The 15193-nt window shown below is 36.2% G+C and overlaps 1 protein-coding gene across 1 annotated transcript in view; it reads left to right on the top strand.

Moving 5' to 3' along the window:
• Positions 1-260: 260 nt before the first annotated feature.
• Positions 261-15193, top strand: part of CB3H14orf39 (chromosome B3 C14orf39 homolog) — a 51092-nt gene continuing 36159 nt past the window's right edge. Inside the window, exons 1-4 of the mRNA XM_030320342.1 lie at positions 261-321; positions 416-472; positions 3045-3171; positions 7501-7590. Of these exons, the coding sequence (XP_030176202.1) occupies positions 273-321; positions 416-472; positions 3045-3171; positions 7501-7590 (323 nt within the window). The 5' untranslated portion in view covers positions 261-272. The remainder of the gene's footprint in view (positions 322-415; positions 473-3044; positions 3172-7500; positions 7591-15193) is intronic.

Below are 15193 nucleotides of genomic sequence, written 5' to 3'. Positions count from 1 at the left end.
CAGAAGATTCAATGACTTATTGCAGTACCACATATAAACAATTATGAAGGCTCTCTCCGCCCCCCAGGTATTTCAGTCGTGCAGCGACATTCAGCAAGTATTAAGTGCCCAGTACTGGACTGAAGGTGTTCCTCCCCTTCCCAGTGCTTGCCCCCCACCCCATATTTTTCTGTAATAATGTCTGATTAGAAAGTTTGCTACCGAATGAATATATGCTGTTTTGCATATGACTTCAGAAATTCCTTCTTGTGTTTTTTAGTGTAGCATCCAAGATGAATGACAGCCTATTTGTCAGTTTGGACAGGCTTTTGCTAGAATTTGGTAGGTATAAAATGAAAATAAAGAAATGGGTAACTATTTGTATTATTATTTAACATTTAACAACGAAGTGAAGTCACAAAATTATTTATTTTAGTTTTCCAGTATGAGCAAGATATAAGTACTAAAGAAGATATGATTCAACGGATTAACAGTAAGTCATTTGGTATGATAAAGGTATTTAGTTTTTAAATTTTTTATGGCATATAAGATAATAATGCAGTTGCCAACTTACAGTTGGCATTATAACCTTTGTGCCAGTTCTATCTAGTGACTAATGCTATTTGCTTGAACTACAGATTCTCAATAATAAATTTCTGTATTCAGCATTTAATTATTCTGTGTTGAAGAATTTTGCTTTAAGCAGAAATAACCCCTTTGGCCCAGGTCATGATCTTGCACTTCATGAGTGTGAGCCCTGCTTGGGCCTCTGTGCTGACAGCTCAGAGCCTGGAGAATTCTGTGTCTCCCTCTCTCTCTGTCCCTCCCCCACTCAACACTCTTTCTCTCTCAAAAATAAAAATTAAGAAATAACCCCTTAATTCAGTGCAGTTAAAAATATGTTTTTTTTTCTCAGACAACACCAGTTACTTCAAACATTTTATTGAAAAATTTTTGGTTTTATTTTTAAATTTATGTTCTTTTTTGTAGTTTCAAGTTTGTATTTATTTTTAATCTATTTTATTTGAGAGAGAGAGTGTGAGTGCCAGTGGGGGAGAGCAGCAGAGGGAGACAGAGAATTTTAAGCATGGGGAGCCTGATGCCAGGCTTCCTCCCCACCTTGGGCTCATGAGCTGAGCAGAAGTCCAGAGTTGGACGCATAACCTACTGAGCCACTCAGGTACCCCTCAGGTTTTTATTTAAATTCCAGTTAGTTAACATACAGTGTAGTATTAGTTTTAGGTGTAGGATTTAGTGATTCATCACTTAGATACAACACCCAGTGCTCATCACAAGTGCAGTCCTTAATACCCATCACTCATTTAACCCATCCCCCTGCCTCCTCCCCTCCAGCCACCCTCAGTTTATTCTCTATAGTTAAGAATTCGTCTTATGGTTCCCCCCCCCACTCTATTTTCCCTGTGTTCGTTTTGTGTCTTAAATTCCACATATGAGTGAAATCCCATGGTATTTGTCTTTCTCTGACTCACTTATTTTGTTCAGCATAATACTGTCTAGCTCCATCCATGTCATTGCAAATGGCAAGATTTCATTCTTTTTTGTGGCTGAATATTACGTTATATATATATGCCACATATTCTTTATCTATTCATCAGTTGTTGGACATTTGGGGTCTTTCCAGAATTTGACTATTGTTGATAGTGCTACTATAAACATCGATGTGCATGAGCCCCTTTGAATCAATATTTTTGAATCCTTTGGGTAAATACCCAGTAGTGCAATTGCTGGATTGTAGGGTAGTTCCATTTTTAACTTTTTGAGGAACCTCCATACTGTTTTCCAGAGTGGCTGTACCAGTTTGCATTCCCACCAACAGTGCAGAAGGGTTCCCCTTTTTCCACCTCTTTGCCAACATCTGTTGTTTCCTGTGTTGTTAATTTCAGCCATTCTGACAGGTGTGAGGTGATAGCTCATTGTAGTTTTGATTTGTATTTCCCTGATGATGAGTGATGTTGAACATCTTTTCATGTGTCTATTAGCCATCTGTATGTCTTCTTTGGAAAAATGTCTCTTCATGTCTTCTGTCCATTTTTTTTTTTAACGTTTTATTTATTTTTGAGACAGAGAGAGACAGAGCATGAACGGGGGAGGGGCAGAGAGAGAGGGAGACACAGAATCGGAAACAGGCTCCAGGCTCTGAGCCATCGGCCCAGAGCCCGACGCGGGGCTCGAACTCACAGACCGCGAGATCGTGACCTGAGCTGAAGTCGGACGCTTAACCGACTGCGCCACCCAGGCGCCCCAAGAGTGAATTTTTAAAAATCTTTTTAGACATGACCAGAAGTCAGGGGTCAGGATTGATGCATGCCACATTTTCAGGAATAATTCTGAAAAATGATATTATGAGTGAAATGGCAAAGCAAATTACATACATACAGTATTTTAAGATCCAACATAAAAGCTATTATAAAATAGAACCATTAATTTCTTGATTTCTGAAAAGGTAGAATTTGGTTACCTTTCTGTGACAAAAAAGAATACGGAGTATGAGTGCTAATAATTTATTTTAATGTTTAAGAAATTCTATTTTTATCTTGTATTTTTTCACTAGTAATAAGTGAGTTGAAGGTGTATTTAATAATTTTTGACACGGAATCAGTGAAGGGAAAGTTTACATTTGTCCAAACCGAAACAAGTTAGTATCACATATGACTAAATGTTTACATGAACGCATACAATAAGATGCCACTGATTCTAGATAACACTTGATCTAGCCTTCTTATGTTAAAGATGAGGAACAGGGTCTTTTTTTTTTAAATTTAAAGTTTTAATTTAAATTCCAGTTAGTTAACATACAGTGTCATATTAGTTTCAAGTGTACTTCTCTTCAGTCCAAACACAAATCCTTTGCTTCTGGATCTATGAGCAAGCCTGGTTCTGGTTCTGTGCTTTTTAGTATAGGGCCCTTCCCATCTCAAACCTCTCTTCTCCATTCTCTAACTCCTCTCCTTTTAGCTAAGTTGCCATACCCCTTTTTCCTCTGTGTTCGTTAATTTTGAATTTATGACTTCTACCTTAAGAAAATAAACATTTCTCCTTTTCAGAATGCTTTGAAGATATTAAAGAAAACAAGGCAGCTATTTGTAAGATACATGAAACTATAAATACGACAGATGAGGAAATTGGTCATTACTGTAAACATAGTGAGGAGATCAAAGACAACTGTAGTAAGTGAGTATTTGAAAGAAATGAACTTTCAGTAATTGTGACTGGATTCTTTATTTAAGGTTTCTGTTATTTATAATTTATAGTTTTTATACTTGGAGACACTGTTGCTTTAAAGTAGTATTTTGTATTAGCAAAATAATGAATCAGGTCTTAAATTGCTTTGCTACATGCTTCTGTAAAAAGGGCTTATAGGAGGATCAAAAGAAAAATAGAAGCACTGTAAGATCTAATTCAGATCCAAATAGTTTGCAGAATTTTGAATAATATAGGCTCAGTATATAAAATTCCTATTGGATAAAGTTGAAACAATTTCCGTATTTGAATTTTTAAGATTTATTTTTATGTAGGAGAATCTAGCCTAAAATAAGTTGATTTTCAAAGTGAAAGTACTTACTATGTTAAGAATTATTTCAACATGGCTTCAGGTTCTGGATCCTAATGGTTAAATTTACTATAAGACATAAACATTTTGAAGCAAAGGCTTACTAATAGAACTTTATTATATATTACAAAAATAAAATGTGTCAGGGTGTCTGGGTGGCTCAGTCGGTTAAGCATCCAACTTCAGCTCAAGTTATGATCTCGCAGTTCATGAATTCAGGCCCCGTGTTGGGCTCTCTGCTGACGGCTCAGAGCCTGGAGCCTGCTTCAGATTCAGTGTTTCCTCCTCTCTCTGTCCCTCCCATGCTTACGCTGTGTCTCTCTCTGTCTCTCAATAATAAATAAACGTTAAAAAATTTTTTATAAATAAATAAAATGTGTCAATTTTCTGTACTTAATATAGACCATTGTCTTTGTATTAACTACTATATTTCAGAATCCTATTTGTTTAAAAATATATTGTTATTCAAAAAATTTTTAAATATTTTATTTTATTATTTCTTTTGAGGGCAGGGGAGGGGCAGAGGGAGAAGGACAGAGAGAATTGTAAGCAGGCTCCACACCCAATGCAGAGCCCAATGTGGGGCTTGATTCCATGATCATGAGATCATGACCTGGCTGAAATAAGGAGTCAGGTGCTTAATCAACTGAGCCACCTGTTATTCAGAATTTTAATAAATCTTTTTTAATTTTCCCCTTTATAAAAGTAGCACATACCTAGTATAGAAATTCAAAAAGTATACAAATGTGTGGAATAAAAAGTTACTCTGTCTGCAGTTCCCACCTCAACCCTGTCCTCTTCCTTAAAGGAAATCATTTTTAATCATTCTGAGAATCTTTTCAGGCATTTTTCAATAAAAATTCAATATCATTATTACATAGACATATATATATATATGTATGTCTACTTTTTCTTTTTATAATATGGGATCATACTGTACTTATAGTTTTTAAATTTAACAGTATGTTATGTAAATTGTGCTATACATGTAATGATTATGTATAGATTTAATTCTTTAACAGCTCCATAGGATTTTATAGTATTGATGTATCTTATATCATTTAACCATTCCCCTATTAATAGACATTTAGGTTTCCAGTTTTTCCCTAATATGAGCAACATGTACTGGTATCCTTCCATATTAATGGACCTGTTGCTATAGAATGAGCTTCTAGACATGTAGTTGTTAGATCAAAGAGTATGCACATTTAACTGTTTGATAGATAATGCTGAACTGCTCTCCAAAAAGATTATATGAATTCATACTTCCACCAACAGTATATGAGAGTTCTTGCTTCCTCATACCCTTGCCAACACTGAAATTATGCTTAAATTTTTGTTTAAATTTTTTGGCAATCTGATCAACAACAAAAAACCATATATTATTGAACTTTTTCTTTTATTTTGATTTAAGTTTTATTGTAGGAAGTTTTACCAGTGGTTTCCTTCAACTAGATGCAGTGGGTGCTGGAAAAGTAGTTTCCCGTTAGAATCTGCTGTTCTAAGAACCAGTTGTAGAACCAGTACAAGATGTACTGTACTTCAGACAAGCTTAATCTCTCGCTGGGTTCCAAGGACAGTTAGTAGAGATCTTAATATCATGATATACCTCTAATTCATGATTTCACCATACTGGTTAAGAGATTGAAATGTGGAATATGAATTCATGAAAGTACTAGAAGAATTGTAAGTGACTGTATAATCTTTGAGAGTAGAAGACCTTTCTAAGTGTGTCACCAACAGTAGAAACTACAGAGGAGACAATGGATAAATGTGACTACACACAAATTAAAATGAAAAATGCCCCCAAATGGTATAAAAGGCAAAAGAATAAGGTTGGAAAAGTGTCAAGTAATGGTTATTTTTAAAAATGTAAAGTACTTGTGGAAACTAATAAGCAAAAGCCCTGTTAGAAAAATGGGCAAAGAAAATAAATAGGAATAGGTAAATACCAAAATGAAGAAATGTATGTTTAAGAAACATGTGAATAAATGCCCAATCTTACTAGTAATCTAAGACATCCAAATTCAAGCAATAATAAAATGCTACTTTTTGCCTTTTAAGTTTTACAGAAATTTAAAGAAAGATAATATCCTGTGTTGGCCAGGGAATAAGAAAATCACTTACCTTGTACACTATAGTAATGTATGCTGGTATAAACCTTTTGGATGATATGTCAGTATTTTTTTAAAAAGCTTTAAAAATAAACATGACTTTTGTTGTACCTGGGTGGCTCAGTGGGTTAAGTGTCCAACTTTGGCTCAGGTCACGTTCTCTTGATTTGTGAGTTTAAGCCCTGCATCAGGCTCTGCATTGACCGTGCAGAGCCTGATTGGGATTCAGTCTCACCCCCTCTGTCTGTGTCCCTCCTCAACTCTCTCAAAATAAATAAATAAGCTTAAAAAATTAAAAAATAAATAAACACGACTTTTGATTAAACGTGTCCATTTCTGAGAATTTTTCGTAAGGAAATAATTAGGCATTCTCTCAAAGATGTAATGTATAACAAGGTGTTTTATTTCAACCTTTTTTAATGATAGGAAAACATTGGAAGCAACTCTAGCGTACAACATTAGGTGATGGGTTAAATGGATTTTGGTATGTGCATATGAACAGTAAGCAGCCAATAAAATTATGAATGTATATTTATTGACATGGAAAGAGGTTAACTTTCTATTGACACGAAAAGATGTATATTGCAAACTGAATGAAGCAATAAAACAACATTCATAGTATGAACCCAGCTTAGTAATTGTATATATATATATACATAAAATTAGAAATAAACTGGGAATATGTACATCAATATGTACATGCTTACAGAGAATATCTTTTCAGTGAACATGTATTTCTTACAGAATTTTTAAAACACTCAGAATATGTGTATGTATAACTTTTGACCTTATAATTCCATTTTTGGGAATGTTTTCTAAGGAAATTGTTAGAAATTCAGACAAATATTTAAGTAAAAATTCTATTTACAATGGAAAAACTTAGATTAAGCAAAAATGGCCAACAATATGGGAATGGTTAGATAAAGTTATGGAATATGATGTATTTATTAAAACCTTTACAATGAATTCTAAGTGACAAGGAAAATGTGTATAATTTAAAAGGTGATAAAGGAGGATACACATATATATGAATATAATCTCAAAGATGTTAAATTTTGTACTTACAAAATCTGGAAATAGTTTATTAAAACAGTAGTAGTAGATATTCTGTATTTGAGAATATGGATGATAGCTATTTCCTTATATACTTCTCTGTGCTTCCAGTGTGAACTTTTTGACTCTGAAAAAATATTAAAAGATTAGAAAAAAGAGCTGGAGGAAATAGTTGAACAACACTTAGAATGGAAGCTGTCATGGTATATGCAAATTTTAGATTTGTCACATTGATAACATTTTTCAAGTCTTAAAACAAAAAATGTGTAAGATAGCTATTCATTTTATTCTTACTATCTGATTTTATAATTCATTTTGGCCTAGTTTCTTTCTTTCTAGTTCAGGAGGGTATAACAATCTGAGTTTCTAAGTTTCAAGGGAGAAAAAGCCTCTCTTTAGCCCTTATAATTCTTTGAATCCTTATTCCCAAAGAATTTCTTAGCCAAGATATGAGAAATAGAAGGAAAGCCTGATGTTGGAGTGTTGCAGAGTATATTCTAGAAATGCCATAGCAATACACAGTCCAACCACGTAACATTTGCTTCTACCTTAGTCATGGTTCCACAATGGGTTTTACATAAAAATTGATCAATGTTGATATTTGAGTGTATGTATGATTGTCTGAGTGGTGGTAGTGGTGGTGATGAGAGGTGGGAATATTTTCTTGTTATAAACTTGTTTTCTCCAGGAAGATATTCATTATCTTTAAATGGTTAAATTCATTTTTATTATCTCTTACAATTTGTCATTCTGAGATGCTAATTACAATTTTTTTTTCTATAGCTGGAAGCCAACATGTGATGTTTTTCATAAACATGAAGACTATATGCAGGACCAATTTACTGTTTATCAAGAAACTAGTGAAAAAGACAAGTACGTATATTAATTTAAGCTTATCAATTCTATAATTTATTAATAGGATATGTGTAGCAAAGACGTTACTTGAAAAATGCAGAAACTTTGTACGTTGAGAGGTTTTTTGTTTTTTTTTTTTTTAAAGTAAATCCAGTGCTTTGTACTCTTTCGGTACCATTGGAGGTCTACCTATTCGTTATAAAGCTCTACTGAATCCTTAGGTAGAAACAATTTGTCAGTAGCAATTGTTATAGCAGAGTGCTTCAATTAATGGTCTTTATAACTGAATTGTTACAGGTAAACATCTGGGGGAATAGTTAGCTATAGAATTAGCTTATGAAAAATTTGGAGTTTTGACTTTTGAAGGGGATTTTATTTATTTTTATTTTTTAGAAACTGTTTTCCATCAACCTTATTTCCATTTTGTTTGCCTCTGTAAAAGAGCAGCTTAAGACCACTCAGTGGTTGTCCCTATCCATTCAGTGGCCTGAGCAGTGGGAGCTGCAGATCAGTCTTCAGTGGCAGGCTAAGCACTCCAGTCTTCAGTAGGGAACTGCTGAATAGGCACAGAGGGCACCTGCATACCTTGAAGGGGATTTGATATGAGACTTCTCTTTTTCAGAAAGCTAATGTAGTGGGGTATTATATTCTGATGGAGAAACCCCAATATTTGTATGGGTTTATTTTATTATGTATAAAATAACCTGGTCTTGAGTACTAAATGTAATTAGTGAATATAATAAAACAAGTTGAAAGACTTTGAATATATTATATAGCATTATAATTTCACTTAATTTTTTTTCAAAGGTCAGTTTTTTTTAAATATAATTTTTTGTCAAATTAGCTAACATACATAATATACAGATTGCTCTTGGCTTTGGGAGTAGATTCCCATGATTCATCATTTATATACAACACCCAGTACTCATCCCAAGTGCCTTCCTCAATGCCGGTCACCTATTTTCCCCTCCCCCCTGCCCTCCATCAATCTAATTCTTCATCAAAGATCAAGTTTAAAATATTCAAATTGATGGAATATTTTGGCCTTCACAATTCCACTTCTTCATGTAACCTTCCTTGATTTTTAATCCAGTGCTAGTTATTTATTTATTTATTTACTTACTTATTTATTTTTATTTTTTAAATATAATTTATTATCAAATTGGCTAACCTACAGTGTGTCACTTAATTTTTATAAAATGTTTATTTTTGAGACAGAGCATGAGTGGGGGAGGGGCAAAGAGAGGGAACAGAGTATCCAAAGCAGGCTCTGCCCTGACAGCAGTGACCCTGATGCGGGGCTTGAACTCAGGAATCATGAGATCATGACCTAAGCTGAAGTCAGATACTCTGAGCCATCCAGGCACCCTAATTTCACTTAATTAAAAAAATTGAAATATTTTCATAAATATTTTTTTCATAAATATTGAAATATTTAATAAATATTTTCATCATTTTTTATATTTTATGTCCTCTTTTATACTTTATTTTGTTGTTTTTTTTTACTTTTCTTCTGGATTTATTGATATATAATTGACATATAACATTGTTTAAGTTTGAGGTGTACAAACATGATGGCTTGATACATTTATGTGTTTTAAAGTGTCTGCCACAGTAAGGCTAGGTAGGTAGCACATCTGTCACCTCATAACTACTGGGTTTTTTTGTAGTAAGAACATTTAAGATTTACTCTCTTAGCAATTTTTAAGGATATAATACAGTATTGTTATATTTACCATGCTGTGTGTTAAATCCCTAGAACTTATTTACCTTACAACTGGAAGTTTGTATCCTTTGGGCAACATCTCCTGGCCCCTGGCAGCCATCATTCTATTCTGTTTTGATGATCTGGCTTTTTTTAGATTTTTCATATAATTAAGATCATATCATATTTGTTTTTCTCTTAATCACTCGGCATAATACTCTCAAGGTCCTTCCACGGTGTCATAAATGGCAGCAGTTATTTGTTATGACTGAATAAAAAATTCCATTGCATATATATATACCACATTTAAAAAAATTTTTTAAAGGGTTGGGATTTTTAATTTTTATTTTTAAACTCTCTGCTCAACATGGGGCTCCAGGGCTGAATTTTTTCCATTGAATGTGTGTGTGTGTGTGTGTATATATATATATATATATATATATATATATATATATATATATATACATACATACACGTGCACACACGCACGCTCACACACACACACACACACACATACATACGTATATATTACTTCTTTATCCATTCATCTGTAGATGGACACTTGGGTTGCTTGCATATTTGGTTATTGTAAATAATTCAGCTATAAACATAGGGGTTCATATATAATTTTGAATTAGTATTTTTGTTTTTGGGGGCTAAATACCCAGTAGTGGAATTACTGGATCATATGGTATTTCTGTTTTCTATTACCAAGTGTGTGGACTGGTATGACTCCCAATAGGTCCCTGGGAGGCCTCCTGGCTAGTCAATGGATAGATCTGTGGGTAGTCATGACTGGCCCTAAACTTTAGTAGCCAGAAAGGACTGGAACTGAGCCTTAGTGAGGTTTCAGTTTCCACAATCAAGATTGAGGTCTGTAGTCCTGGCTATGAAGGGACAGAAGGGCTTGTCTTCCACCAGGTCCCTGGGTGAGCTGGACCACTCCCTGACTGTAGCAGGAGGGGCTGGAGCCAAGTATAGGGCCCTTTTAGAATTTCTAGGGATACATATAGGAGTACCTATTTGGGGGGCTCCAGGGCTAGCAGGTCTGCTGGTGGCCTTTGGCTGTGAGAGACCTAGAACTAAGTATATGGCTCTTGAGGATCTCCTTGGGTGCAGACAGGAGTGTCTCCCACTGGGAACTAGACCCTTAGTACTGCTGATAAACTGTAGCTGTGAGGGGGTTGGAACCAAGCATAAGGCCCATCAAGTATCAGGATCTTTAGGGGCACAGACAGGAGTGTCTCCTGCTGGATCCCTGTGCCAGCAGGACTCTTTGATGACTGTGGCTGGGATGGGCTCGAGCCCAGTTAATGGGGCCCTTCCAGAATCTATAGTCTGAATGAGTGTGGCAAGCTTGCCTCCAGGGGCTCCCAGACTGCGACCATAGGGACTAGAGCTGGTTCATGGGCCACTGCAGGGTCCACAGCTGGGACCAGGGGATGTATGCTTATTTCCTGACACAGGGGTGGGCATGACTCCTGAGTCCTTTGGTGTATAGTGCTGGTAACAGACCCAAGGCCAAATGGGCTGTAGCTGAGGTCTCAGGAGTACAGAACTATTTCTGGGTCTGTAGTCAGGACCAGAGTGAGTTAACCACCAGGATGTGAGCCTGCCTTCTCAAAATAGCTCTTCTTAGTCTTGGACTACACCAGGGTTTCACAGTCTCCTACCTGGATCACAAAGCTCTCACAAATGCACTTTTGTCCATGGATATATGGTAATTATTATTTTTGAGGGGGCAATACACATGAGGGATGTTTTATTCTGTCCTCTTGCTGACATCACTCCAATTTTTATATTTTAATTAAAAACATACTAATTATAGACTGCAATACCCTTTATATTCAAAGATAGGTCTTAAGATAACAACTGAAGTAATAGATTTGGACTTTGTTGACATTTGAAATCATGGAAATAGGTAAGATTGTCCATGGAAATGAATAGAGCAAAAAGGAAAGAAAGCTAGAGTATACAGTCATCCAAGGAATAGGTAAAGGGTGAAATTAGTGAAAGAGACTGTTACTTTGTCATTTTTAGACCCTGCTTCAATCTAAAAAGGATTTGAGATAATTTGTATAATGCCATAGTGTTAAAAGAAAACTAAATATAAAAATTAAGGCTATAGTAATATAAGGATAATGTAAGAAGATGAAGCATTTGATTAGAATAGAAATTCATATTACATGGCCTTGTACATTTGTTAAATATAGATACAGATTAGGTTCTGGAATTCCTAATAGTCAGGCATTGTGGAAATGTGATCATTTTGGGATTCAGAGTATTAATTTATTTTTTTTTTTATTTTTTTTTCAACGTTTATTTATTTTTGGGACAGAGAGAGACAGAGCATGAACGGGCGAGGGGCAGAGAGAGAGGGAGACACAGAATCGGAAACAGGCTCCAGGCTCTGAGCCATCAGCCCAGAGCCTGACGCGGGGCTCGAACTCACGGACCGCGAGATCGTGACCTGGCTGAAGTCGGACGCTTAACCGACTGCGCCACCCAGGCGCCCCCAGAGTATTCATTTAAAAAACAGTTCAATTGTTAAGGATAGGCAGAAGTTTTTCCTGGTAATGAGATTTGAGAGAAATTTCTCGCCTGAGTTCTCATTAAAGGATAATTATACAGTGTGGTAGTATCTTCAGTGACCTCCCCAAAATAAACAAAATATATATTACTTCTTAGAACATCTCTCAATGCAAGTCATGGCTATAAAACATTATTAAAAATGCTTCTTTGAGAGGCTAGAACAAAGCAGTTCAAAAGTGTACCTAGCTGATAGTGTTTGTTGTGGATGACTTCTCTTAGGTAGCCAGAGTAGTCACTTCAATAGTGGAAACAAGTATTTCTTTCTTAAACCAACCACATAGGTTGATTGAATTGATGACTCAATACCAGATGCTTATAAAAGGAAATGACTCCATTTGTTGGTATCATGGATGCTGAAGGAAATAGAGGAACCAGCTTCTTGTTTCTCCTAATCTTCCATTCTAGACATTCATTAAGACTAGTATTGTCAGCAGATGAGATAGTCAGGGCTCTTCTTGAATCATGATTTTGCTATGCTGGTCTCTGCTAAAGTCCCTGTATGGAGTATATAAGAACAGTGGGCATGAATATACAACATGAATAGGGTAAATGTGGAATGCTAATTTCATCTGAAACTGGCCACTCCAATTCAGTTTTCTATAGGTATTTCCCTCTTCCCTGGGCCATTTTCCCAAGAAGTGAGGGATTAGGGGTGCCTAGGTGGTCAGCCTAGGTGACCTTCAGCTCAGGTCATGATCTTGCAGTTTGTGAGTTCGAGCCCCGCATTGGGCTCTGTGCTGACAGCTCAGAGCCTGGAGCCTGCTTCGGATTCTGTGTCTTCCTCTCTCTCTACCCCTCCTCCACTTGCACTCTATCTCTGTCTCTCAAAAACAAATTTTTTTAAAAAGAAGTGAGGGATTGGGGCGCCTGGGTGGCGCAGTTGGTTAAGCGTCCAACTTCAGCCAGGTCACGATCTCACAGTCCGTGAGTTCGAGCCCCGCGTCAGGCTCTGGGCTGATGGCTCAGAGCCTGGAGCCTGTTTCCGATTCTGTGTCTCCCTCTCTCTCTGCCCCTCCCCCGTTCATGCTCTGTCTCTCTCTGTCCCAAAAATAAATAAACGTTGAAAAAAAAATTCTAAAAAAAAAAAAAAAAAAGAAGTGAGGGATTAATTAGCAAATAGGCATTTAGAGGAATAGGAGTTTTGGGGCTCAACTGCTTTATATTGCTAAAGGGGACAGAGTTCAGTGTACATATATATATATATATATTTTTTTTAATTTATTTTGATAGAGAACAAGTGGGGGAGGGGTAGAAAGAGAGGGGGACAGAGGATCTGAAGTGGGCTCCGTGCTGACAGCAGAGAGCCTGACATGGTGCTCAAACTCACAAACTGTGAGATCATGACCTGAGCCAAAGTCAGATGCTTAACCGACTGAGCTACCCAGGTGCCCCCAGAGTTTATTTAGTATATTAAAAAATTAAAACATGAGGAGATTCAGATCTGCTGATCAGTACAATGCTGTTATCCTTACTTTTTTTTCTCAGTATACAAGCATTTATGAATACTGTTCTTTTCTCATCTGTTAAGATGAGATAATCATAGTATCTTTAAATAAGTTTCCCCCATATAGAATGTTTTGATTTAGAAAATTTACAAAATTTTGAGGAACATAAGGACTGTGTATTTTTAGAAAATTTTCAATGCATGTTCTTTCTTGAAACTTAAGAATTGGGTAGAAAGAATCTAAAGAATATATTTCCTATGATAAACCTGGATTGAACATTTTCATTGTTGTAGATTAGGATTAGCAAACTTTTTTTTTTTAATTTTTTTTTTAAGTTTATTTTTGAGACAGAGAGAGACAGAGCATGAACGGGGAAGGGTCAGAGAGAGAGGGAGACACAGAATCGGAAGCAGGCTCCAGGTTCCGAGCCATCAGCCCAGAGCCCGATGCAGGGCTCGAACCCACGGACCGCGAGATCGTGACCTGAGCTGAAGTCGGACGCTCAACCGACTGAGCCACCCAGGCGCCCCAGCAAACTTTTTTTTTTATAAAGAGCCAGATAGTAAATATTTTAGGCTTTGTGGGTTATACTAAGTCTCTGTTGATACTCCACCTTACTGTTGTGATGCAAGAACAACTTTAGACAATACAAAATGAATGGCTGTGTTCTAATAAAACTTTATTTATGGACATTACAGCTTGAATTTCATATAATTTTAATGTGTCATGAAATACTATTATTTTGTTTTTCAGTAATTTTAAAATTCAGAAGTTATTCTTAGCTCACAGGCCATACAAAAACAAGTGACAGGTTAGATTTGGCCCATAGGTCATAGTAACTGACCCCTATTGTAGATCAAGCAAAAGTCAAATGAGAAGGAAGAGTTAATATCCTTTTGCAAGAATTAACTGTCCCACTTAAGACTTGTGTCTACATAGATGACTGATCCACCTCTACCTGATTTAGACTGGAGGAGCTCCTCCAAACAGTGCTGAAATTTCCTTCATAAAACAGATATGGAGTATATAAGAATGATTGTGAACCTAGAGTTCTAACACATAAAACATGACTTCCTTTATAATGTTAGCTTAGAGAGTTGAGGATTTAGAACACATAGTTGTAGAGGTAGATGGACTGGGGACAATAACAACTGAAAACTCAGGGAGGATAGAGATCAGGAAGTCATCAGAAGAACCAGGTTCTCATTGTAGTTTTGATTTGCATTTCCCTGATGATGAGTGTTGAGCACTTTTTCCTGTGTCTGTTGGCCATCTGTTTATCTTCTTTGGAAAAATGTTTATTCATGTCTTCTGCCAATTTTTAATTGGATCATTCATTTGGGGGTGTTGAGTTTTATAAGTTCTTTATATATTTTAGATACTAACCCTTTGTCAGATATGTCATTTGTAAATATCTTCTGCCATTCTATAAATTGCCTTTTAGTTTTATTGATTGTTTCCTTCACTGAAGAAGGTTTTAATTTTGATGAAGTCTTGGGGCATCTGGGTGGCTCAGTCGGTTGGGCGTCTGACTTCGTCTCAGGTCATGATCTCACAGTTCGTGGGTTTGAGCCCCATGTCAGGTTCTGTGCTGACAGCTCAGAGCCTGGAGCCTGTTTCAGATTCTGTGTTTCCCTCTCTCTCTGCCCCTCCCCTGTTCACGCTCTGTCTCTGTCTCAAGAATAAATAAACATTAAAAAAAAATTTTAACTTTGATGAAGTCTCAAATATCTTTTGATGAAATCCCAAATACCAACAACACAAGAAACAACAGGTATTGGCAAGGATGTGGAGAAAGGGAAACGCTCCTGCACTGGTTGGTGGAAATGCAAACTGGTGCAGCTACTCTGGAAAACGGTATGGAGGTTCCTCATAAAGT

This window comes from Lynx canadensis, chromosome B3 (assembly GCF_007474595.2).
Source record: "Lynx canadensis isolate LIC74 chromosome B3, mLynCan4.pri.v2, whole genome shotgun sequence".
Lineage (NCBI taxonomy): Eukaryota > Metazoa > Chordata > Mammalia > Carnivora > Felidae > Lynx > Lynx canadensis.
Note: the sequence above shows the minus strand (reverse complement) of the source record. Positions and strands in the feature narration are given on the sequence as shown.